General features: G+C 48.1%; 1 protein-coding gene across 6 annotated transcripts in view; it reads right to left on the reverse strand.

Moving 5' to 3' along the window:
* The window catches only part of Fyn (FYN proto-oncogene, Src family tyrosine kinase), a 203,793-nt gene that overhangs the window by 12,693 nt on the left and 164,947 nt on the right, over positions 1–26,153 (reverse strand). For 5 of the 6 annotated variants that reach the window (XM_075945335.1, XM_075945319.1, XM_075945311.1 and 2 more), the window contains 6 exons: positions 25,017–25,120; positions 23,951–24,100; positions 21,284–21,448; positions 18,190–18,369; positions 16,594–16,670; positions 16,340–16,493 (listed from right to left, as the gene is read on the reverse strand). In XM_075945335.1, the coding sequence (XP_075801450.1) occupies positions 16,340–16,493; positions 16,594–16,670; positions 18,190–18,369; positions 21,284–21,448; positions 23,951–24,100; positions 25,017–25,120 (830 nt within the window). Of the gene's footprint in view, positions 1–16,339; positions 16,494–16,593; positions 16,671–18,189; positions 18,370–20,762; positions 20,919–21,283; positions 21,449–23,950; positions 24,101–25,016; positions 25,121–26,153 lie in introns of all 6 variants that reach the window. The other variant, XM_075945327.1, reaches the window with a different exon arrangement.

Raw genomic sequence — 26,153 nt, forward strand, 5'->3', positions numbered from 1 at the left:
AATATTTTCTTTATAGTTGTCATGGTCATGGTGTCTCGCACAGCAGCAATAGAGCACTAAAACCGTATGTATTCAAAATAATGCTATGTTTTAATAAAACATACAGGATTAGATCCTGCTGTTCTCCTGTGTCCTCTGGTATCTAAACTATAGACTGCCCTTATGAGGTGCCACAAAGCTACAAAAGTTCCAGCTTCTCCCAGGGCAGAGGTGAATGGAGGTAGCATGCGTATTACACTAAAATGGGCTGTATTTCCTCAGTTTCCTCTACGACCCCCTCCCCCAGAGCAATGATCAAAGAGCAGCGATCCTGTCTGTGGCTGATTTCTCTCTCCCCTCTCTCCGTAGTAGCCATCTTCAGCTCTGAGAAGTGTTTTAAGCTGCACTGCATATCACCTTCCTCCTGCCAGTCAGAGCCGGTTCAACCGACGGACTTGTAAGATAAGGCTCATCGCGATGACGATCCTATGAATCTGACTTTATAGGGTCAAGTGGCAAACATGCCAAAGGCAGTAGATTGCATTTCTCTCTCTCTCCTCTCTCTCTCTCTCTCTCTCTCTCTCTCTCTCTCTCTCTCTCTCTCTCTCTCTCTCTCTCTCTCTTTTTGGATTTTCGAGACAGGGTTTCTCTGTAGCTTTGGAGCCTGTCCTGGAACTAGCTCTTGTAGACCAGGCTGGCCTCAGACTCACAGAGATCCGCCTGCCTCTGCCTCCCGAGTGCTGGGATTAAAGGTGTGTGCCATCAGCGCCCGGCTAGATTGTATCTTTAAAATGTCTCTCTGAACTGTGGAGAATCCTCTTTTCTCCATATCTAAAAGAAAGGTGGGGGCCCGCCCTGCTCATCATGTTGCTAAAATGTGTGGACAGGGAAGATGGACCCAGCAGCCTGTGTTTTTATGGTAGGACCAGTAACTGTAAAGCAGCTCTGGACATTTCTTGAACAGACCACAGGAAGAACACAAGGATTGTGCATTAGTTATGCAAACAGTGATATGCTTACGGCATACTAATTACACTCAGGAGCCCCTAGAAAGCACACAAAGGCTGATAAAAATCAAAATTTTCACAGCATCATCTATGAAAAGTCACTGTGCAAAAGTGGCAAATGATTAAAATCTTCAAGTTATGGAGGTTTTCATAGCCAGACGTGATAAATTATAGCAATTACATTTTTGTTTTAAATACAGTACATGGTAACAACTTGAGCAAATACACCCTGGCATTTTCCAGCACTGCAGTTTTCTTCTCCATCTCTTTTACGCTAGTGTGATATCAAAATTGAAAAGAATCCTGCGATTTCCCTCCGTGGTATCTCACGTTAGCGCTGGAGCAGGCAAGCAGTTCTGCTCCTGAACATTATGTTTAAAGTCTGTTTGCTTCCGTCTTCTCCTAAGTGCTGGCAATTGCCTGCACAATTTGGGGTTCTCTGGGCAGTCATTTTGCTTTTAAAATTTCTTTCAAAGCATCCTTCATATGGCTTTCTGTCCTTGGGCATTCTGTCCACGCAGCGTGGACTCTAAGCCACTGGAGCTAGGGTGACAGTCTTCTTCAGGGTCAAGAGCAGACTGCCCTGGACCAAATACCAGTTCAAATTCTCTTATTTACAACAAATGAAGCTACATTAAAGTCAGCCTAACTTAGACCATCTCCAAAGCCAAATGGCTTTGAAGTCTGACCATGTCTGAAGTATGACAGAACCATTTTACTCTGGTGTGCGGTAAACTCCTGTCCCCTATCAGCAGGAAAAAGCCCTCTGTGTTCCTTGGACTCATGTGATACTGGCTGAGTGCAGACACTGTAAGCAAACTCCACAATTTGGGTGGAGTTCTTTTGGTCTCCTTCCTTGAGAGAGACTTCAGCTCCTGGTCTTCCTTGCTGCTACTGCCCAAGTGCTGGGCTTAGAGATGTGGGCTACCACGATCAGGCTTCCATCTGGATTTTCTGGAGGAGGATGTTTATGATTTCCGGTTTTAAAAAGTAAATATATCACCCAGCTACACTAGTCTGCTTGATTATTTTCTTATTTTATAGGAACAGTAATGATAACAATAAGCAAACATTTGTAAAGAAGAACCAAGTCTATATAATATAATGGATCTTTGACAGGACACCATGGATCTGTAGGTATGAACTCTGAAGGATCACAGGGACTTACATACATTTATGCATTCTTTCTCTGTAAGCCACACAATACTTTTCACACCAACCAACAGGTAGTTAGATGGGGAGGGGGAAAAACTGTCTTTTTCCAAATTCTTGGCAGCTACCTTCAACAGAAACGTAAGAAGACTTACTCTATTTTTATGTGTCTGTACCACTTATGTGCTGGTGCCCTCTGAAGCCAGAGGAGGGCGTGGAATCACTTGGAGTTTGAGACACAGCAAGTTGTAAAACCACTTGACATGGAGGCTGGAAACCGAACTCAGGTCTTCAGTTAACTTAAATGTGGAACCATCTCTCCAGCCCCAACAGATTTTTTGTTTGGCTGTTTTCTGAGACAGGGCTTCTCTGTCTATCTCTGGCTATCCTGGAAATCACAATGTAGCCCAGACTGGTCTTGAACTCACAGACTTGCCTGCCTCTGCTTCCATGTGGTGGGATTAAAGGTGTGCACGACCACCTTCTGTTTTGCTTCTGTTTTCCCCAGAAATTTCTTTAAAGACAATGTTTTCTTTTCCAAGGAAGACAAAAGGTTCCATTCCAGCAATGACAAGCTACAACAAAAAGAACTAATCCGTGCCCACTTCCTGCATATCTCATTACTTCCGCTTCCTTCTGGTTGGCTTCCTGCCTCCAGAGGGTACAAAGAGTGTGGCTCTGAGAAGGGGGTGTTAGGCAGTTGCTAATGCCTGGTGTCTCTGCAGATGGCTGTGCAGGATGCACAGTGTGAATCCCATGTCTGAGAAGGGTCTGTCCAAGGCCATCCGCTAATGTCACCCACACAGTCCCAAAGGCTCGGGGAACAAAAAGTGTTTAACTTGGGTCAAATTAGAGAACTAAAGAGACTTGGAAGGAGGCAAGACAGAAGTCGCATCCACTGCCACCCTGTGGCTAACCCCTGCTTCTCTGCCCTTGGCTACTTGCCCAAGGAACCTCCACCTCACCAGGAACACTTGGACAGGTCCCCAGCTCCAGGCTGCCACAGCAACCTGGGTTTGGAGCTGTCATGGCTTAAAGTCTGATGAATGCATGGGCTGTCAGAAGTGTCACCTCTTGACAGAGGGGCTGCCCTGAGGGCTGGGTATGTCGTCTGGAAGACAGTCTCCAGCTCAGAGCCTGGGATGTTGGTGAACAGGAGACTCCTGGGAGAACCAACCGGATGACAGAGAAGCTGGGCAGTGGACTAGGCTTCCAGCGCTCCTCCCCCACTTCACGCTGACTGGCCATGGTTTCTTACAAGCGACTGATTGGGTCTCCTACCTCTGGGGCATCTTCCCCTTGTTCCTGGTGTCAGCATCTGGACAGCTGTTTAAGGCCTGACAACTGCCAACTACAACAGAAAAGCACCTGCCACACACCAGTGAAAGTTAAAACCCCTTAAAGACAGGGTACTCGGAGTGAATCTGGGATGTAGAGGGAGCCCCAGCTCTGCTTTGATAAGGACGTGGGGCCAGTGCACCAGATGCTGCTGCAACGGGCAGCGGTTTTATTAGACAGGGAACAAGAGCCTCGGAGTGGTCCAGCAAGGCAAAGTGGGCAGCAGTCATTTCCGGTTTCAGGGGTTGTTTGCCCTTTTCATCTGAACCAGGGTTGATAATCACCTACGCTTTAAGTCAGAGACAGGAAAGTGTGGGTTCTATTCAATTATCCAAGTTTGTCTGTAAGAACAACCACCCCCATCCCCACCTCACCACTGCTGAGGTGGTCTGCTCTCTCTCCTTCCTGCCATAAGCAGGTCTAGAGTTTCCCCACAGAGAGCACCCCGTTCTCCTCAGGGCAGCAAATACAGCCTCCTTCCTGCCTCTGTCTTTCTTTGGTCCCCAGTGTCCCCTGTTCCTCGCTCACGGTCTAACCAGTGTCGCAGGGCCCTGAGACCCACACTCTCCACTCCATTATTCCTTTGGAAATCTCCCTCTCTCGTTACCAACATAGCCTGCTGTCTGTGGGAGGGGGTGGGCGCATTCAGATGTTTCTTATTTGGATTCTTGGTTCTTTACTTCCAAATATCTACAGGACAAGGTTTCTAGGTGGAACCGGATTTACAGGAAATACAGCAACTGTAGGCTGAGTTCGCTGTTCACGGTACTGTCTTATACCTCAGTACATGTGAGATTGCAGGAGATTCCTGAAGTAGGCAGGAAATTTTACCAAATGACTGAGTTATAAGTTAACTCTTAATTCTTACTTTGCAAATCTACGATACAAACAGAATCTCCCTCCGTTTGGTTTTGTTTTTTACCCTCCACCTTCTGGGGGTGGATCACTATGTTGCCAGGCTTTGGGACAAAAAACAAGGGTAACTGGGACTTTTTCCCTTCTTGCTGTTTCTCCATCTAATCCATCATCTTGCTGTTGATGTCAGCCTCTTGCTTTGTTCTATGACATCTTTCTCAAAATTGCTCTCTCCTGCTTAAGCTCATCATCACCAAAGCCAGACTCCAGCCATCACGTCTGCTAAGTCCTCTTGCCCTGGTACCGAGCCTCAGCTGAGTGCCCTTCCAGTTAAATCCTTTTAAACTGCAGCTTCCTGTCCCAACTTTTTCCACCACACAGGAGGTCCCTGCTGAGTTGAATCAAAATCCACCATCTGGTTCCCAGGGACGCACACATCTATTCAACTCTGGTTCTCCCCATTGCAAGCATACAGTTAATCCGGCTCAGTTTGCTTTGCCTTCCTGTAACAGGTACCCCACACCTGTTACACTTCCTTCTGCTGTACTAGCTGGCTTGAAATGCCATCTTTCCTTCCACTTGCCTAGTGACAACATCCTCTCTCCACCCTTCCTGAATCTTCTGGGATGAGATCAGAAGCAACAATGTAAGGCTGGGAAACACGAGCTCCTAGCATTACTCAACAGACAATGGGTACTTGCTAAGGGTGCCACGTGTCTGACACAGGAATTACATGTGTAAACAACATGTCCGTTCTTCAGCTGAGAGAACACGCCTTGAGGAACAAGTGTAAAGGATGAAAATGGGATCTGAACGGAAGGAGCCTGGCTCCAGAATCAGAGCACTCTGACACTGTGTGGCGCTCTGTCTGGTGTGTGTAGCTCTTAGCACAAGGCAGATCTTCTAAGGTTGGCCTAGTCTGCACTTACATTGTTCTACAGTACTTTCACTAACCCTGTTAGACCACAGCTGCTGAACAGATGTGCTAACAGAAAAAATAAAAAAGGCCCATGTGAGCAGTGATTCATCCAACACCCAATGGCCAAAGACGCTATCTTCTTAGACAGAGACTTTTAAAGACCACGGAGAAAGTACTGACATTCCAACTACAGTTTCCCACTGCTGGTTACTGCTGGGAATGAACTCGTTTGCACAGTACTCTCAGCCTACCTGACTCAGTGTTCTTAGTTCTAAGAGAAAACTGGACGACTGGCCGGACAACAGGACGGCCCATGCCAACTCCAGGTCACAGGCTGGGCCAGTCAGGAAGCCTGCCTTCCACTTCTGTCTCAGACAGAAAAGGGTCTTGACTTGGCTGCTTCAAGATGATGGATGACAGTGGTGTTTTAAGGCTCACACAACACGGTAGATATCTTTTGGCCTGAGTCAGCCTTCTGTAGGAAGTGAAAGGAAGAGCCAGGACTGAGCGAGCCGTCTATTTAGAAGGGCAAAAAAGGCCATTCAGAAAGAAGCTTCAATAGATATTAATGAAATTGTTATGGAGTCAATTTAATGAAAGAAAAAAAAAGGAATCTTCAGAGTCAAGCAGATCTGGGCTCTCAGGCTTACAGCTCAAGTCAGTTTTTGGTCTGTAGCATGGGATGGAGTAGGTAAAAAGGACTCGGCAGTGTCTGGAGCCTGGGGACAGCTAAGAGAGTGCAGCTACCCCTGTGTTTGGATGGACGAGCAGGGCACTCAGCTGCACAGACAAAGGCCCTCAGCATCGGCGACCCCTGAAACTCCACGAGAGGAAGAAGATGAAGAACACCCCCCACATTCATCCATCAACCACTGAGAATTTCCCGAGTGTCCACTAGGTCCCCAAGCACAGTGGGAGGCACTCTGAGGTCATCAGGAGTAGGGCACTACCTGTAGGAGTTTTCTAGACAGCTGAAAGAACACAGCTCTAGTCTGAACCTACAGAGAGCCAGAATGTGGCACTGGCTTGAAGAAGATGGCTCAGGAGATAAGGAAGTGACCTGAGGATGAGGATGGCGGAGAGGTGGCAACAGAGAAGGGATGCAGTGTGACCATGGCTTTCCCAGCGCAAGCCTAAGGTGCCACCGCACGTCACTGGCACTGGCTGTTTCTGGTGCCAATTCCAATGTGCGGTCTCAGGGAGAGGATCTCCTCCAGCTAAAGAACGGGGCCAGTGGAGGAAGTGCAGCCGGTGCAGGGCAGAGGATGCCAGATCGACCCCACACAACATGGTCTGCGCCCAACGTCATTTCCTAGAAGGAGGAGCATCGGCTTCAACAACACATCCTGCTTTTCTAAACCAAAAAACCATCCGAAGCCTGTTCAACCATGAAGCCACAAACTTCGCAAATCAATACATACAATAGTAAGTAATGCATAGGCCTCTGGCTATAAAGTCACCCTGCCAGTAACAGGAAGCTGACTCCACGCTGGAGAAGGCAAGGAGAGCAAGCCAGGACATCCCATGTTAGGACCCAGCCTGGAATTCTGCACTGATTCAAATGCAGTAATAATTTCAAACCTGGGGAAACCTGGCAGAGGAAAACTCTCAATTCTCACACCAGGCCAAGGGGTGATGTGCAAATTGCTCAAATGCCTCTGCAGTAATAAACGGCGTGTTTCCAGTTACCCCGGTAACATATCTGCTAAAATGTCCACTTTAAGCTTGTAAGAGCTTAGCATCATGTTTTTAGAATAAGTATAAATGAAAACCTAGGGGCACAATGGATTGGTATATTATTATATTATTATTATTCCCTTCGAAATTTCATCATGCCAGTGGGTAGGGAGTCTGACAAGGTGAGGAGGATTAAGGAAGAGTCCTATCTCACCAGGGACCTTGGGAGAGGAGGGAGAAGTAAAACCAAGAGAGCCAGGGGCCAGAATCTGAGCCTGAACATAACGCTAAGCAACGGGCTGATTAACTAGGCACAGATCCGAGCTCTGGTTGGGATAAACCCATGGAAGAAACGCTTAGGCTGAAACAGTGAGCAAGCTCCCAGGGAAGCTGAACCGTGAGCAGAGGCAGAGAGAAATCTTGGTGGGCCCAGCAGTAGGTTAAGAATGTGGTGGAGCACAGATTTAGCCACCCTCAGAGGGGCCCAGGTCACACCAGGCCACGCCAGGCCACACCAAGCTAGGTAGTGTGAACAGCACTGGTTTGGGGACACAGCCTGGGACAGGATCATCATGCTGGCCTGGTTGTGAGTCTAGGAAGAAGCCCAGGAAGAGGGGACGCATGGGAGAAAAGCACAACTTTGGGTTGCTTTTAAAACTGTCCCCTGCTTTCCATCTGGCAGAGTCTATGCCTTTGGGACCCAAGGGAGACCAGCGTGCTGGGCCGGGCACCCTCCTTCAGTGCGGAGAAAAAGGCTTGAGGCTGCAGGCAGTCTGCATGTGCTCCGACTGACCCCGGTTATCCAGATGATGCAAACAAGGTCCCTTCTGCCAGCGGAGCACAATAAGGAAGCCAAAAGACATTTCTGATGTTTGATGGCAGCCTGCGGTTCCTATTTACACACTTTAAAATCACAGAGGGTGGCCATCTGCTCCCTTACTGATGATCACCCAGGAACGTGGGCTGCACAGACCGAGGACTTGCTCCTGACCATTCATAAACAACTGCCGGGCAGCCCTGCCCAAAACAGCACAAAGGGAAGGGAGATGCCCTTGTCAGAAGGAGGCGGGGCTACCCTGGGCTGGGCAGATAGAGGGAGGTGCTCAGAGAGCCGGCTCTGGTGACCTGTGCTGGCATCAGGCCCATCTGCATTCTCTGGGCCAACTCAGAGAGCTGTCTAAGGATGTGATTGGCAGAAATCAGTTCTCCCCCACTCCGCAAGCATTTTTAATCTTAAAAGGAACTGGGGAGAAAAGGATGATTTAAAGTCCCCTTTCTTTCATTTCCTCCGGCTTTCAAGACATTTTTGCTAGGAGGGAACGAGGCTCCCAACAGTTCTTTGTCTCCGTTTCTCAGCATCCGACCTGCTCCCCTGACTACTAATCTGGGTTGGAGCTTCAGCAGATAAACAAAGCAGACCCTCCCAGGAAGGCTGGTGTGAGAAGCCTGGAGACTGAGGAGGCAGAATACAAATGAAGGCGACTCCTGCCTGCTGACAGAGGTGTGCCAAACTCCAGGGCTCGGTTCTGCTCACCAGGATCAGCACATGGCCGCCGACAGCTCTGGGGATGATAAACTGCCCACGTGGGCTTGGGGGTGCTGTGGCCTGGTCATTTCACTGCGGCTTCTGGTGGCTCTGCTGGAGGACAAGTGAGTTTTCTGCCTAGTGTTCGAAAACAATGGCTTGCATCAGGAAGAGGTTTGCTTTTTGTTACGAGATGAGCCACTTTTCCAGCAAGGAAAGAATTAGATTAAACTCAACAATTAACGGGGCTCCGAGCCCTCCCCACCGCCTCTCTCTGCTGACATTTGCTGTTCAGGTCACAGCACACAGTGTGGGGATGGTGATGCTGCTGTTGACAGAGAACAAGGAATTCATAGGCTGAAGGGAGCAGAGGGAGGGCATCTCATGGTGGGATCAGCCTTGATCTGCCACTGGATTACAGGAGCCTCTCAAGCAGCTGATTAATAATTCTGCAGGAGCCCTTGAGCTGGAACGCGGGAGCCCCGAGTCTAATAATCCCCAGTCATTGTAACAAAGGAAGAACAGGAATTGAAATCACAGTTCTGCGTTGTGAAACTGGAAACAGAAAAGAAACAGGGACCCAGTCATTCCTGGCTCTGTTTGTCAACCTACTTGCCTGCTTGTTTGTGCTAAATGGCTACTGTGCTTTTTGAATCCAAAAATCTGATTATATTTAATTAGCACGGGCATCTGGGATTTCTAATACACAGAGAGTTATTAAAGTAACAAATCTTTCTAAAATATGTTCTCCAAGAAAGAATGTGTTAATTTATGCAGTAACAATTCTTACCGTGAAATAATGAACATGAAAACTGTAACAATTATGAATTCTTTGTAGTCTAATTTATATGTGAATTTTACTCCAGACAACAATCTATTCAATTTAAATTCTCAATACTGGGAGTATTTGAACAGACACATTTTTCTTCTCCTACTTAATACACAAACCAATGGTCTTGTCCAAAGTTCTAAATGCCCCTGTTTTGTTCATATAGTCCACAGACTCAAAGATGACACTGTCTTGACATCTGCTTCCTAGGTGATCATCTGGTTACTGTTCTAGAACAAACCGACCGGCTGACCAATGCCACAGAGAAACCCCTGCTGATGCTCTTCAGGTGGATCAAATGTGGGAGGAGCCTTGGCAGGAGGCAGGCCCAGTGCAGCATGGGTTGAATGCACCGCCTGTGTGTGGGCATGCTGAGCATGGCTGTTTGCATCCGCAGGGTCAACTGTGTAACTACTGCTGTCAATGCTACTTCCAACTGCACCAAGTCCTTCATGGTAGGTGCTTCCTGTCTGTGCCCAGACTGGGCTGACAATTCTACCTGTTTTCAAAAGAAGATGGGCTCAGGGTAACTTATCCAAGGTTCCAGAGCAGATCAGCAATGACACCAGGATCCATACTATGATATGGACTTCATAGGGCGTGTTCCTAGCCGGCTCAGGCCCCAGCTTTTGGGAGTGAAGCTGGGAGCACAGAGAAAGAAGGAAAGAGAACTAATAAAAGGGAAGTGCTGTGGGGGAAGGATGAGAGGTAATGAGACCAGATAGCTTCTGTCCTTTCTACCCCAACAGCTACCTGACAGGTGGCTCAGGGGTGAGGACACAAGGGCTCAGAGAAGCCTAAGACACGGTTGAAGGTAGAGTTAGCATCTAACACAAGCCTACCCAGCTCAACAGCTTCCACAATTCCCCAAAGACAAGCGCATACTGTGCAGCCAATGCCGACGGAACAGCTCACCCTTTCTGGGGGTTCTTGCAGCAATTACAGCACTTGATTTCCTGGAAGCCCTGTGTACACTGCTTAGTGAGCAGAAAAACATGTCTGAGAAGAGTGAGGAGGAGGCCAGTGACCACAGCTATTTCCACTGCTACACACCAACGGTGACACTTAGTGTGTGCTCTGTGTTCAAGAGGCCGGCATCCCCACAGAGACCTGTTTTAGGGATGTCCAGAAGAAGTGCTGCCCACGGTCCATGAGTGTAAGCATCTCTGTGCAGGTGTGCTGACGTGTGACGCTGCTCAGCATGTCCACCTGACCTCAAACACAGCAAGCTTGTGTGTGTGTGCACGCGTGTGTGTGTGTAATAAAAAAACATGTATGCCTGGATCTTGGGGCCATGGATAGTTCTGGTCTTTGTTTTTTGTTTTTGTTTTTGAGATAGTTTTTATACATAGCCCTGGCTCTCCTGGAACTCACTATGTATGTAAGGTTGGCCTCAAACTCAGAGTTTTTCCTGCCTCTGCCTCCCTAGTGCTGGGATGCTGGGATTAAAGGTGTGCACCACCATAGCCAACCATGGAGAGGTCCTAACAGGAGGAGAGGATGAAGGTCTGTACAAGACACTGGGATGGCAGAGGCTAGTTGAGTGGCAGCTGAGTTCAGGACAGATGGTGTTGTGGGACACATGGACAGAACCAGAGTGCTGGCTGTCTGCATAAAACAGACTGGCTTAGGTGATAGATGATTATGTGTACACACGTACACACACACACGCACACACACACACTCACACTGCCATTATTTATCTGTCGGTCTATTATCCATTTGTCTGTGTGTGTGCATGTGTGTGTGTCTGTGCGTGTATATGTATGGTCTTACAAGTTCCTTTCTTTTATTGATTACGGTTTTTCTCTTTAAAGTATTGTTTAATAAAAATCTTTTCTACGGAAAACATGTCAATCGCTGAAAGTTAAGATTATAAAATAATTTTTCATATTTACCACCCTCAAAGCATTTTTATATATTGCTTACTTCATTCTCATTCTACTCATGCGAGGCGGTTACTATGGTTACTATTACTATTTTACAGAGGATGAAAAGGAGGCCCAAACAGTAGCCGCAGGTTTGCTTGAGGATACCCTGGTCCTCAGTGACAGAGGTGGTTTAATCCTGGGGGTTCTGACTTCTAACCCACGTAAGTGACATAACTTCATTGCCCTTTAAATCTGTGTTACTGCTCCGGGAGACAGTAACTGCCATTGCCAGTCTAGGCCTGCCATGACCTGCCTTTCCAACAGGGCAACTACCAGGGAGGTGGCGGCAGCGGCGTGTGTGTGTTCCCTACCCACCAGCCTCATCTGTAATGGTCCCAGGTGCAATCAGCACCACTGTTCCTGAGTACAGCGATGGGTCAGCTGTGGTGTGTGTGCTCAGTCAGTGGAATATTAGTCTGCTGTGAGAAGCTGGGAACCGTCACAGGAAACAACAGGATCATAACATAGTGAAGGGATGGGGGCAGACCAAACAGGATGTCATGGCTAGATGACGCTATTCCTAGAAGGTTCCCGAAGAAACGGGTCTGTGGAGCCACACTCCAGGAATTCCCACACAGGCAGGATGAATCTGCAGCGACAGAAACAGAGCCCTCTCTGGGGGCTGGAATGAAATAGCTCCACAAGTCAGGTCTATCTTCCTCTGTGAGGAGGTTTTAGGACTACGTACACATGTAAAAATATAGTCCGTTGCACACCGGATTTGTTCATTTTACTGGATAACGTAAATTAAAGAAAAAACAATCACGCCCACAAGAGCGAGTCATTGCTAAACACAAGGCAGCTCTACCTGAGTGTGCTAGGTTCAAGTTAGCATTAGCAAGCCCTCAGCAGCTTGAGAGCTCAGAAAAGACAAAGTCTGTGGAGAATTCTCATTTTCTGTGAGAAGGAACAGATGGCCCAGGGGCTGTGATGGGAGAGAGAGGCGTGTCTCCCTGTCCTGGGCCCAGGTGGGGCTGTGGTAGGGAGAGGGAGGTGCCTGTCAGCAGAGCCTTGGGGAGGCGGAGGAGACAACAGAGGAACAGAGGATGAGAGCGCACCTAGCTGAGGCAGTGGCTCAGGTGAGGAAGCCCCAGTGGGCCTCTCTGGGTTTAGACACACCAGCCTGGACACCACAAACGCAGTAAATCCCAGCTCAGGCTCACGCTCCCTCTCGGAAGTCAAGATGCCCAGATGTTCTTGCATTGCTGCTGCTGCCAGCTCTGCCCTAACCATGACCCACCACTCTTCCTTTGCCCTGCACGGTAACTGGGTTCTTCCAGGGCAGCAGAAACCTACCCATTTGTTTCTTCTCCTGAAGTCCTGTCCTGGGTAAGGCAAACAAGATCGGTAATGATAGTGACATTATAGTTCCCACGAGCGGGAGCTGGGTGAGACTGCAAAGACAGAGCTGGTAAGACCCATCTTCATTTAAAGATAAGTAATCCGCCCATGGAAGAATAAGACTGCTTGCCTCAGGCCCTGTCAATGGATGTTATTGTTGGGCTTCACTGCCTGACTCTGATGCTCCTGGGTTTCTCCTCATGCTAGCCCCCTGCCCTTATGTGCCCTTAGCCTTCCTCTACCATATTCTCCCTTTCTTCCTTAGGAGTCTTGTTATCTTCCCCAGGCCAGTCTCAAATTCCTGGGCCGAAGAGACTTTCCTCCTCAGCCCCAGGAGCTGAGACTACACAGGTACAAGCCTTTGCTGTGGCCTGGGTGTCTTCCAAACGGCCTTTAGCCAAGTTTCTTTTCAAATACCTGACGTGGATTATTTCGGAGACTCCAGATGGACAGAATGAAGCTGAGCTTCTGACTAAACAGGAACTGGCTCTAACTGTGAGATGTCCAGGTAACTATGAGGAATGCCAGATGATTCTAGTTGCTTCTAGAATACTGTCAGGGGAGGATTATGGTCATGGCCGCTGGGCCTGGTCTCGAGCCTCTCTGACAGCAGGCTTCTGCTCACAAGCCAGGGTAGGTGGGTGGTGAGTGTGGGCTCGTAGGAGGCACCGTCCCGGGCAAGACCTGCAACACAGCCCCACACCGCAGAGGTGCCCGTGCCCTGTGCTGTCACACCTTGCTGCCCGGTGTGTCGGTGCGTCATGACAGACACTTCAGAGCACCCTGAGACGGGGAGCTCACAACTGTTTTGCAAACAATTGTCATTCACGGTCCTAAAATAGCTACATTTGGCACACGTCTCAGAACACCGCCTGCACTCCCATAATCAAGATGCGGCACGGCTGTGGCCTGCGGGTGACATAAAACCCAACTTGCAAATATTATTAGGCACACGGACCAGCTGTCTCGAGGAGCTGATTAATCCCCGGCAGGAACGTCGGCATGCGGCACACATGCCATCTGCAGAATACATTGGCAAATACATGCCGGACCTTTCTATCCGGTGGAAAGGCCAGGGCCGGGCAGACCCAGTGGAGGAGTTATAGGAACAGCTGGGCTATCCAAGGCTGGAAAATGAGACTCTCTCTAGTCCCCTGACACATGTGAGCTTGAGAGGTTGCCCCTTAGGGCTTTTTCCATAAAATAAAGGGAAAACGGAACTTATGACTAATTCTCTCCATTTTTACACTCTGCTCTTGGTGAGAGACAGTAGGCAGAGTTCAAGAGCATGCTTGTCCTGTTTCTAAATCCTGCTCTTCCACTTGTGAGCTTTGTGACTTTGTACAAATGCCTCTGCTGACTTTCTGAGTCTATTTCCTGCCCCTTGAAAGTCAGGCAGTTCCAGCTCCCCACATGCCCTGGCCCTTCCTTGTTCTCTGCTTCAAGACTGCGCAGACTGTCCATATATTCTTCCATATTCCAGCTCATCAAATCCTCACCTATCCCTCCCCAGTGTTCAGTTTGGTAAAGGAAAGGAAGAGGAAATCATGTCCAAAGAGGTAAAGATAGAATCTGTTGGGAAATAGAGTCAAGGAGATGCTAAATCAAGAATTAAGGCTAGCCCTCGGGAAGGAGTTCGGACAGTGGCTGGGATGTGATGGGGGAGGCAGGGCAGAAAGGCAGCTCTGATGGGGAAGTGTAGGAAGGGAGGCTGCGCGACCAGCCTGAGGGAGTCCTGGGTGGGTTCCAGAGCAGAAGCTGACATGAGAGGTGCCAGTCACCTAAGGCTGCAGTTTGGGGCACCTTAATGAACGGTGCATGACTTCCACACCCAAGCCCTTCCAACAGCACCTCTGTTAGCATCTGTGGCTTCTGGCCTGGCCACCTTCTCATTTAGGGATGGATCAAGGGTGCTAACCACAGACTTTGCAGAATCCAAAGTCTGGTCAAGAATGAGGAAACAGCCTTGCGGGGCTCCTCCTGCCACTGAGACGTTCTCTCACACAGAAGAACGTTCCTGGCTTCTACTGGAGCCATTTCCTAAGTTAAATCTTCAGGGAGTCCTTTTCTAAATCAAGAATTCAGGTTGTCAACCTTCACTTATTCTAGGGCTCTGCACATATTCACTGAGAGCCTCTTGGCATCCCATGCCACCAAACTCGTGTCTGCATGCCACCAAACTCGTGTCTGCATGCCACCAAACTCGTGTCTGCATGTCACCAAACTCGTGCCTGCATGTCACCAAACTCACGTCTGCATGCCACCAAACTCGTGCCTGCATGTCACCAAACTCGTGCCTGCATGTCACCAAACTCGTGCCTGCATGCCACCAAACTCATGCCTGCATGTCACCAAACTCGTGTCTGCATGTCACCAAACTCGTGCCTGCATGTCACCAAACTTGTGCCTGCATTCCCCCTCTGCTTAGAGAACAGTCCTCTTTTGTGTCCCTCCCCCAACTCTGGGAGTGTGTCTGTGTACATGTCCCACCCCACATGATCCTGAGCGGCTTGCTGTGTGGATATAAGGCTCCAGGACAAGACATGCCACATATTGGAGGAGTTCAAATAGCTGAGCTGTTTGCCCAACGTGGAGTGGAGCATTTGGGCAGTATCTGTAACCCAGCAGGGGCTAGGTTTGACATTTCCCTTAGCACTCAGCAGACTTCTGTTCTGAGTCAAAGAAAAGAAGGGAAGAATTGGCATTAAAAAAAAAAAAAGGAAAGAGAACCAGGAAGAGAATGTTCTAGAAAGGAGTGAAATGGCTACGATTCATTCTGAAAGCAGCACCCTACAGTATATTGCAGTTACTGCTCAGAGTGGCCAAGTGAACCTCACCAGTGACCATCACCCTCTGCTGAGTCCTGGCATCAAATGCACAGAAGCCGTTGCAGCTGCTGGTTCCTCACTTAGTCCTGGCATCAAATGCACAGAAGCCATTGCAGCTGCTGGTTCCTCACTTAGTCCCACACCTGGACATGTGAGCAATCAGCAAGGCGAAAACCACCTTCAGGAATTCCCTCCTTATATCTGCAGCTCTACTAACTCACAGTCACCCGGGTGGGGTGGCTTTGGGTTCGGTGTGCTTTACACAAAGACTGTCCATGAATTAATTTTTGTAGGGTTGGGTGGAGGCAGACAAAGAAAGCAAGCAGGGCTTTTCAAGGAACTCCACCTTCCAGTTCCTCCAGACCATCTCTTTCCCCTTCACACCTTGCTCTGCTCAGGCTGGCTTGCTGGGGGCCATGGAAGGCAGTTGCAGAGTGAGGTCAGGATTGGCCTCCATGGGCCTCTGCAGGCTCCCACAAGGAGGCGCCCTCAGTGGGGTGCTCCCTCCTCTTGCAGCCTTGCAAACCTTAAACCTTGGCTGCCCTGACATTAGCGCTGAGGCATCATAGTGCCCTCAGACTCTGAAAACCTGCCTGTTCCACGGTAAAAGAGCACAATTAAAGTCTCTCCTTGGAGTGACACCTGCTTTCTGCCGTGACACGACTGACTGGGACTGAGCTAGAACCTGGCCACCAAGACTCTACTTTCTCCAAAAGCAGAGTGCTCTGATCAAGTGCACCGGGATACTTCTAGAAAGGCAGGTGCACCGTGGGAGTAGACACCCGCTCACTAACCAGTGCTGCATCCATCTATGGCCCACCAGTCCCCCACCTGAGAACCGCCATACTCCTGCTGGACCAGAGGGGAAGAAAAGGGCAGCAAGAGGAAGTGAAGGTAAGGAGCAAGGGCGGTGCAGAGCAAAGATGCAATCAGGAGCCTTTGTCATGGGCCCGCCCACCTTGTCTTGCTGTGTACTCATTGTCTTCAATCAGGCGAGCCAACCCGAAGTCAGCAATCTTGCAAATGAGTCCATTCCCCACCAGAATGTTTGCTGATCGAAGATCTCTGTGGATATAATTCATGCGCTCGATGTAAGCCATTCCGGCGGCGACCTGTGGGAACGCAGGGAAAGGGTACAGCTGTTACACCACAACCCCTCACGTGTCCATGCTCATCCGGCCACGGTCCGAATCAAGGCACCCCATCACCCACCTGTGCTGCCATGTCGACGAGATTTGGCAACTTCAGAGCTCTCCCTTCACCGTCTTTTAAGAAATCAAGCAAACTTCCTATGAATGAAACATAAAGCAATTTTAGTTTACTCAGAAAAGTTCCTTGCGGGCTGTACTTGACTTCCTTGGTGTAAGTAAAAGGTAGTGGGTTGGGACAATGCCACTGATGGAAAAAGAAAGGCTTGTATAAAAACAAAGAAACAAATTCTATGTTTTAAGTAGTAAGTGTTAGCATCTGAAAATAAACAGCGATTATTTTGTTTCTAAAGACAGGGTTTGGTAACAGAACAGCATCTCCTTTTCTGTCACGGGAGGAGTCCGTCAGGAACCGAACCGTCCTCTCGTGCCCCAGTCTTCCCTGCACAGGAGAGTGATGTGGACACAGACCGCCCGGGGGAGCACACTGAGGATGCACTGCTGGACCGGTAGTGGCAGTGTTGCCAGGGAGTTAGCGGGAAGAGCCTCTCCTCAGGCTCCATCTGCATCAGGAACTCTGGAGTCAGACTCAGACACCTGCGTTTCCCTAGGCCCTCAAGGTGACTCAGAGTTCAAGGAAGTTTTAGAATCATTGACTTCGTTTCAGGTTTTAAGGTGAGAATGTAGTGTCTGAGAAATGTGGGGCAGAGAGCTTCCTAATTAGATCACAGGCAGCCGAGCCTCCGCCTCAGACATCTGAGACAAACAGCCAGGGCTTCAGAGCCATGCTTGTGAACTGCCTGAGGAGGCCCAGAGCCGACACCCGGGTGGAGATAATCATTTGCAGGAGCCGGGGGCACATGATGGTCGTCAGGGCTTTTTTTTTCCTTTTTCTTTTCTTTTCTTTTTTTTTTTTAATGCTTTAATCACAAAGCTATTTACAAAATAACCCTGGATCCAAAGGGCAAACAATCTGCCAGGAAAAAAAAATTCCAATTATATTTTAAGAGAAAGTACATAGAAAAGAAAAACTACACTGGTGTCTCCTAATGTACAACGCGTGGCCTTTTAAGGCTGTTTCTTGTTTGGCTCATTTATTTTTCCAAAACAAAGTGCTCTCTGGCTTCATCCCCAACAATGCTGGTCTGATTGTAACGACATACATGCACACGTGTGCACCAACGCACGAATGTTCGGGAGGCGGGGAATGACTGCATCCCATTTCTTCACCTGACATTTAAAGAGAAAACTGGGGGAAAGATGTTGATCCGGAGCCTGAACTAACCCAGCAACCATCTGCTATTGATTATTTAGCCCTAAAAAGAAAAATTTAACAGAAGCCACTGATTCAAAATGGCAGCAGGTTTTGTAGCCCTGTACATTAGCTCTGATATAAAATGGATGTTTTACTTATGAGGAAGAACGCTCCTGATGAGTAACAGGCAAAAGGCACTGTGCTTCTCAAGACTCTGGGGGCAGACTCAAAGCTCCCCTTTCCTAAGCGTTATCCTGAGGGAGCACAGCCGGCACCTCCTGATGGGAATCCCCGGAACAGGTAGAGACTGGGGGCTGAGTAAGCGGGCAGCCCCGTTTCTGTCTCTGAACAGTCCCTGCAACCTGCCAGCCGGCGTGAGGAGGGAGGAGGAGAGGGCTGCTCAACCTTTATTCATGTACTCCGTGACGATGTAAATGGGCTCCTCAGACACAACCGCATAGAGCTGCACCAGCTTGTCGTGTTTCAGCTTCTTCATGATCTGTGCTTCCTCCAGGAAGGATTCTGGAGACATTGTGCCCGGCTTAAGAGTCTTTATGGCTACTTTTGTGTTTCCATTCCAGGTACCTACAAATAGCCCACAGGAGTAAGTCAATCCGAGGATACTCTTTTCACGGGAAAAATAATTTTGATCAGCAACTATGTGCAGAAAATTAGACTTTTAGTTTTAAAAAATCTTAAATGGTTTTTTACAAGCAAAGACAACCACAAAGGACTCTGTCATGTATTTCAACAGGAAAAAAATGAGTTTATTTATAGATTTTATAATTCACTAACTTGTCCCGCTAGATAGACATCACTTTTTATGGCTCATCCACATAATTGTGCATTTACACCACAAAGCGTTGGGCTTCTTATTTCAGTGGTGAAAGCCTAGGATTCAGAATTGGCCTGGGTATCCAGTAGCTGTCCCCTAGATAACAGGAAAAGCCTGGAAGGAATTAGATTAAATTCCATCTTAGAGGGTGTGCTCCCATAGAAATACGGCCACACACCGAGGATGCCTGGAAATCGGTTTCAGGCTTTCAACTGTGCACCGGATGAGTTAGTTACCTGACAAAGTCCTTCAGCATTCTTGCTAAATGAGCCCACAAGCACAGGCAAGGGACACACTGTCTCCTTGCCCATACTTCCCCAGGTGAGGCAAATCCCTCAGGCTTCTGGAGAGTGACCCCCAAGAACAATGGCTTCTAGCAGGTGGACTGCAGCATCAGCAGTGAGGAGAGAAGCATTTAAACACAGTGTTTAAATACTTCTGTAAAAATCTAGCTAACCCAACGGCGAGGCCCGGCTTATGGTCATCGGTTAGCTCATCTGTAAAATATGGGAATGGACTGGTAGCTTTTCATTCTCTTTTGGTTCTCAAATAAAAAGACAAAATTCTGGCTTATTCCATTTTTAGCTGATGACTTTGAAGGATAATTTTATAAAGGGAAAATAAAAATCTGATAATTCAGATTATATTGCTTATAATCTGAAAGAAAATGAGGGTTCAAACCAAGATTGACTCAAATGTAATCTGACTTTCTAAGGAGCCTGTATATCGAAGTATTTATTACTCTGTTGAGACATACAATTACAACATGCATTCTACGGGCGGGGGGGACCTATGAAAGTACCAGTGGCTTAGGGGTTCAATTATCTCAGAAAAGACCCGCCACTCAGTGTAAATGGGAACTTTGACAACTTTTAAATCGCCTCTGTGATTTAACTGCTAACAGTTTCCAATTTAAGCAGAGTGTGGTCTTCTTCTCTTAGCAGCTTGGGTAACTGTCTAGGCTTCTATCCCAGCTCTTCTACTCCATGGGAAACAACACCTTGGTGCTCTGTGTAATGATGATTTAAAGTTGACAGCTTCAAAAGTTTGAAGATAAAATTCTTATAGAATGCCATTCTTCCTGATTGTGTGATCTGATGAAATTCCTCAAGACTTAACAACTTCAATTATAAGTTGGGTAGATAATGAGATACAAGTTGTATAAGCAGATTTTTATTACACTTGAGCTAAAGTCTAGACGGGGATGGGCACATTAATGTGATCATTATGATAATATGTACAATCGATAATACATATACATGCATGGCTGTCTACTTCCACTGTCCATGTGTGCATCTGCGTCTGAGTCTGCATGGGACCTGCTATACTTCAAACGTTTGATTACGCCAACTCTCTTCCTGTGGATCATATCTGAAGAACACATGTACCTGTTTATACCCTTTTAGACTCCAAGGAAGGGAGATTCCAACACTTTGTCATCATTTGATGGACAGATGCTTTTGGGGGGGATCTAAGTCTATGGATTGTCTGTAAGGAAGGCTGCAGCTGACCTGGAGGATGAGAGAGGCCATCTCAAGGGCCAGTGCCGCTGGCATTACTGACAACCAAGTGAAGAAAGGTGTGCATGAATCAAAGATCTACAAGGGGTTTTAAACACGCCTGATAATCCTCAGAATAATCCAATGAAGCAGCTGTAACTTCAGGTTTAAAGATCTACAAGGGGTTTTAAACACGCCTGACAAAATCCTCAGAATAATCCAATGAAGCAGCTATGACTTCAGGTTTACAGATGAGGAACTGAGGCTCAGAGGTGTTAAACAGGCCCCATGCTTATGCTTCATCATCCAGCAAGGGTTTAGACCCAGGCCTGGCACACAGAAAGCCCGTGACCTCAGTCTACCACTGCCGCCCCCAGCATCTTACCGTCCTATTTAACAGGGCGAGAAAGCACCACATTTCCAGCGTGCTGGCTTCCAGTTTGCAGGTGCTTAATGAAGCACATGAAACAGGACAGATGAACACAGCAAGGTGCCACCACAGTCGGCAAACCCGGGCTCGAGGCCCATCTAGTGACACAGGTTAAGGGGCTTTGTCCCAGTGGTCACAGACACGTCTCTGTTCAAAATTGTCCTTTCCACCGGCTCTGAGATGTTGCCAAAACAGAATGTGCCCTCTGCCTTACCAAGCCACACTTCAGCGAAACACCCCTGCCCCAGCTTCTTCTCCAGAGACAACGAGCCACGTGCAACTTCCCAAGCATCTTTAGCCAATCCAGAAGTTTGTGGGGTACAACTTGATGAAATCACAGTTAAGTTAAAACACAAACCATCAGCTTTCTCTACAGGAAAGGGAATTAATAAAGAAAACACAGTCCTTATAATCCATAATCATGCATGCACTAAGAAAGATGGAAGGTGACGGCCCTGAGGCCAACGCTCGGCAGTATCGGCTGCTGGCTCTAAGGGGTACACTCTACGCAGGCCGCACAGCCCTTCCACCAGCCAGAGCGCAGCCCGAGCCATCTGTCACTCTTGCTCAGTCCTATCTTTTGGAGAAATTCCAATTTTTTAAAAAAATGAAAATTGAGTAATTCAAATTGTCTTCCTGCTCATGAAAGATACCTTTATTTCCACCTTCCATCTTTGAGGTTTGGGATTTCCCAAACGGGGAAGCTAATCAAAGAGTAATTGAGTCTCAGCATACCCATCCATACTTCCCCAAACTGCCCATTTCCCAGTCTCTTGATCAACTGCAGGGATTCTCGAGGGATTTCCCAGACATCTTTGGTTTTGACAGACAGATCGGTAAGCCGTGGCATCCCTTTGTGACAGGGGACTACTAGGCGGCAGCAGAGACCTGCGGCTCTCTCTGAAGGAGCAGGGCAGCGGCGAGGGAGAGAAGAGCAGAACATGTAACAACAGTGTGCACAGGTGGGCAGCGCAGTGTCGGCGAGCGCGGCGCAGGCCACAGAGGATGTGACGAACACAAGCAAACATTCGCTGGAGGTGGACGAGGGCACTTCAGATGGGGCCTCTGCAGTCGTCTGTGTCTGCCCCCCCCCCCCCGCCACCAACCCCCCCCCCCGAACTCCCGGGGAGAGTTCCACACACACAGGTGCAGACTGCTTTGGCTTCTGTGCACTTTAGTCTAATGGACTAGCATACATATTCCGGAGTTCTGAAAATGCCCTTAATTTCAAAAAGTGCATACATAAAAATAAAACATGTGACCGTCCCTTTTACTTCCTGATATATAGATGGCCTAAGGGTAAAAGGAATCTTCCCGGCACAAATGCATTTAAAATGTGACTTTAGCCTAGGAGCCTTCCGCAGAGCTCTGGTCTGTCAGAACAGGCCTCCAGAGCAGGCCTGGCAGCGGGCACAGCATGGCGCATTTTCTTTAGGGACTGCTTTGTCCTTCTGACTCTGATCTACCAGTCCTGTGCGTTTGCAGTGCTTTTAGGGGGCAACTTTCCACTAAAAACAAAAACAAGGACACAACTTTTTAAACAGCTTCCTAGGTATAATTTAGGAGTCTGGATTCAAAGAAAGAATAGAAATTAGCACTCACAGAAACTCAACGACATCAAAGACTAGGAAGACAGCAGCTACTGCTCAGGTTACTGGGAAGCTGAGTCTTTTTCCTCCTTTCCTTTGAAAGGATATACCTCTGAGAACCCAGCAGGGAGAGCGACTAAGTGTCAACAAAGAGTAAGCACTCTGGACAGACGGAAGCCACACAGAGCCTGGGCTGAGAGGTGGGCAGAGCCCTTCAGGTCCCTTGAAGCCCCTCAGATCCAAAGCACAAACTTGGCTGCCTCTTCTCTGGAAACTCCTAGCTTACTTTTCACTTTTCTTTCTGAGGGAATCTGGTTCTAAGGTGTTTAGGCAGGATATTATTTATGTGTCAGTATTTCAAAGGCATCCTACGTGCAAGAGAGAGAGAGAGGAAGGAGGAAACGCCAATATAAAAACAAATCTAACTCGAGATAGATTTCTTTCCCTGAGATTAAAAAACGTCTATTGTTCTTCATATCTGCTCTCTCCTCCAGCTTTATGGCATCATTACAGTGCCCTTTCCAGCACACTGTTTTCAAATGATCCAAACCCTGGGGACCCTGCTGATGTTTGCCTGTAATGAAATATATTTCAGCATTTGAAAAATCCTTATAACATGCAGGCGTTTTGTGTATATCTCTGAAGCTCAGGGAGATTTTCTGCTCCATTTCTCTCAATATTTCATTAGAATCCACACTGAGCGAGAGCTGACGCCCGAATCACTGGTTGCTCAGGTACTGTTAATTTTTTCAATGGCTCATCAATGGCCAGAATCAATTCGTAGGAATTTCTTATTGTTATTTTTAAAAGACTACATTTTTTTTGTGTGCTAAAGATAGCACAAATACTTTTCAATGGTGGGGTAAAAAAAAAAAGGTGGGTGTGGCTCCTATCTGTAATCCCAACATTCAGGATGCTGACACAGGAGGATTGCTGTAACTCTGAAAGGTCACACTGGGGAATACCCTGGGCTACAGGTGAGACCTTATCTCAAAACAAAAGCAATAAATAAGTAAATAAGTAAATAAATAAATAAATGAGGAGGTCAGGTCCGCATGCATTGTATAATGGGCACACTTGTTAACCAAGGAAAGCAAGCACAGCACATTAAACAGTTGCACATAAAGTTACACAGTTAAATGAAATGCACATGTGTATGCATATATCCAATAATTAAACTGCCAAGAACAAAAGAATGATATCATTTGGTGTGAAGGCAGTCTAATCTCAAAGTCGTCACAGCAGCTGGGTGTGGTGAGTGGCGCACACCTTTAGTCTCAGCAGTCGGGAGGCAGAGGCAGGTGGAGCTCTGAGCTGGAGACTGCCAGGCCTGCACAGTGACACCCTGTCTCAGGAAAGAGAAACAAAGTCACAACAGCAGTCATAGAAGAGCTGGCTGCACACACGGAAGCCCGGGTAGGAAGCAGCACTCGGGACACTGAGTCCTGCAGACAGAGCATCATGAAATGCAGGGAGGTGTGAGCAAGCCCACTGCAGGGCAAGTGTTCCCTGCAAGCCTGCCCAGGGGCAACTCCTCCCTCCTCCTCCTTTCACAGTTCTGCAGGACCTTACAGAAGGCAACAGGAAAAGAACTTGCAAGGACTTTTATGATGCAAATAAAGACAAAACCAACTTTTAAGATTTAAACCACAGCCTTCTACTTGGGGGGACTTCTCTGTGGTAGAACAGCAATATAGGCACTGGTGCAAGCCTGACATCAGGGGTGTGCACAGGAAGGGACCTCCTCCTCGCCCCTCGCCAGCTCTGCCCCGCCCCCATTTCCAAGTGCAGAGGGTAGTTAGATTAAGGTTACCTGAGTAGTGCTGTACAAGCTGCTGGAGGGTTTCAAACTGGGCCCGGGTGGTGATATAGTATCCACCATTGTCAAGTTTGCGAATTTTATAATGTTTGACATGGTCTCCTTTCATATCATCCCAATCCCGGATGGAAAGTGAGTAGGCACCTGGTAAACACGCGGAGTGTTAGCAGTGTCGACCAGCCTCGATTGCCAGTCTGTTTGTAGGTCTCATTTATTTAACTGTTCTAATAATTATCGAAAGGACACACATACATGCATGTACACAGATGCTTGCACACATGCACACCCCCCCACACCCCATCTCCACTCAGAACAGACAAAGACAAGTCTCGCTGTCCCGCCAGTGTCAGAAGACAGTAGCAACAAAACGACTTTGCTCTTGAAACGAAAACTTCCCAGCTATTTTTCTAAAGTTTCCTTTCAGTTTGTCATCTAACACAGCCTGCAACAAATCACACTGGGCAAGGTCAAGAGCGGTATGGAGACTCCAGGTGAGCGTGTCTCCCGGTTTCACTTCCCATGGGGTATCTGAGAGGCGGGGATGGCTGAAGGGTGGGAGACAGGGATGGTGGGGGCAGAGATGATGGAGAACAGAGGTGGGCACAGAAGAAATGGCATGGTGCTCCTCTAAAGGAGCTCCAGAATTCTGCGGGCCGACACTTCACGGGGAGAGGCTGCCCGTGTACGGCACACGGAGCCGGAGACCAACCATCTCACTGACCTCCACCTGTGGGCTCTAAAAGGGAAGAGGAACAAAGTCCTCTGCTGACAAAACAAAATGGAACGAGGGGAAAGTAAGCAAAGCAGCCTCCCTGCAGAGGAACTGGGACTCCAACAAGACCTGAGGCTGAGGCAGGGATGCTGTCTGGCCTGTGCTCCTGGAGTCTCGGAGTCCTCTGCAGCTCAGAGTCTTCAAGGGAACTGCAGAACGGGACGGCAACAGCCAGGAGGGGCTGTGCCAGCTAAGACCAAAGTATTACAGCTAAGCCTTCCCACCCAAAGACGAAGCCACAGATTCGAAAGACAAGGCACCTTCGCCCTGTCCTTCTCCTTATCTTACCTTTGGTGGTTTCGCTCTCGCGGATAAGAAAGGTACCTCTTGGGTTTCCAAAGGACAGGAGCTGTCTCTCGGCATCTTTTCGGCCAAGTTTTCCAAAGTACCACCTTTGAGGGAGATGGGGGAGAGAAAAGAAGGTCACCTGTGACTGAGCAAAGTAGCTTGCCCTCCAAAATTCCTTCTCCCTGAATGTTGTCCCAACTGGGTTTTCTTTTCTAGCTTCATTTGGTTCTTTTTCAATCTATCCCTGATTCTATCCTCTCTCCATCTCTTTCATTCTTAAAAAAAAAAAAATCAGATTTGAATCGTGAGTTGTTTTCCTTTCCTCTAGGGCGGCAGGCATTTACATGTGTGGAAAGTGCCACCTCACGCCCGGAGAGAGAAGCCTGCTACCTCGTTTGAAATGCCGACTGCAGGAGCGGCTTCCACAGCTCAGCTAGGAGACCCTTGATTTCTGAGAATAATTACAACCTCTGGGAAATACCAGGCCCCACTGTAGAGACAGCTCATTAATCAAGCATTGTTTTTTTAAAAAGAGACTCACTCAGGATGGACAAAGCAGAAGGATGGGCAACATTTCTACGCAAGCGCCACCTATGAGAATCCTGAAGAGAGGAAGCCAGCTCTAACCCTGATCTGAGAGGACGGCTGTCCTTGGAAGCCCATTTTCATTGTCTTGTTCCACCCAGCAGGTGTGAGGGCTCAAATTATCGACAAGCATTTACCTGGCACCTGGCCTGTGGTCTGCAGCAGGGCCTCTCCTAACACAGCTATAGGGACAGCTTACTGCACATCTGAGATCTGTGCACAGTTAACGAGCTGGTGGGGTAGACATGTTACCATTCCCTTGTAACAAACTGATGGCTCTTTTGTGTCGGGACAGGAACCCTCTGGAGTCACCTGGGGATCCTATGTGTCTTCTGTCTCCCACCTGCACTATTGAGCCCTAACCCAGCCTGGCAACTGGTTCACATTTCAGCACTGGCTTGGCTAAGAATAGTGATGTGCACCAAGAGCCCAAGAAAGAGTTTTGGAGCCTTCCACTAGAATCTCTGTTTAGGAACAAATTTTAGGATCTTTAACCATGAAAACATACAGTTTTTAAAAATGAATCCAGCACACCTGAATGCAGCTAGTAAG

Source organism: Microtus pennsylvanicus, chromosome 1 (assembly GCF_037038515.1).
Source record: "Microtus pennsylvanicus isolate mMicPen1 chromosome 1, mMicPen1.hap1, whole genome shotgun sequence".
NCBI lineage: Eukaryota > Metazoa > Chordata > Mammalia > Rodentia > Cricetidae > Microtus > Microtus pennsylvanicus.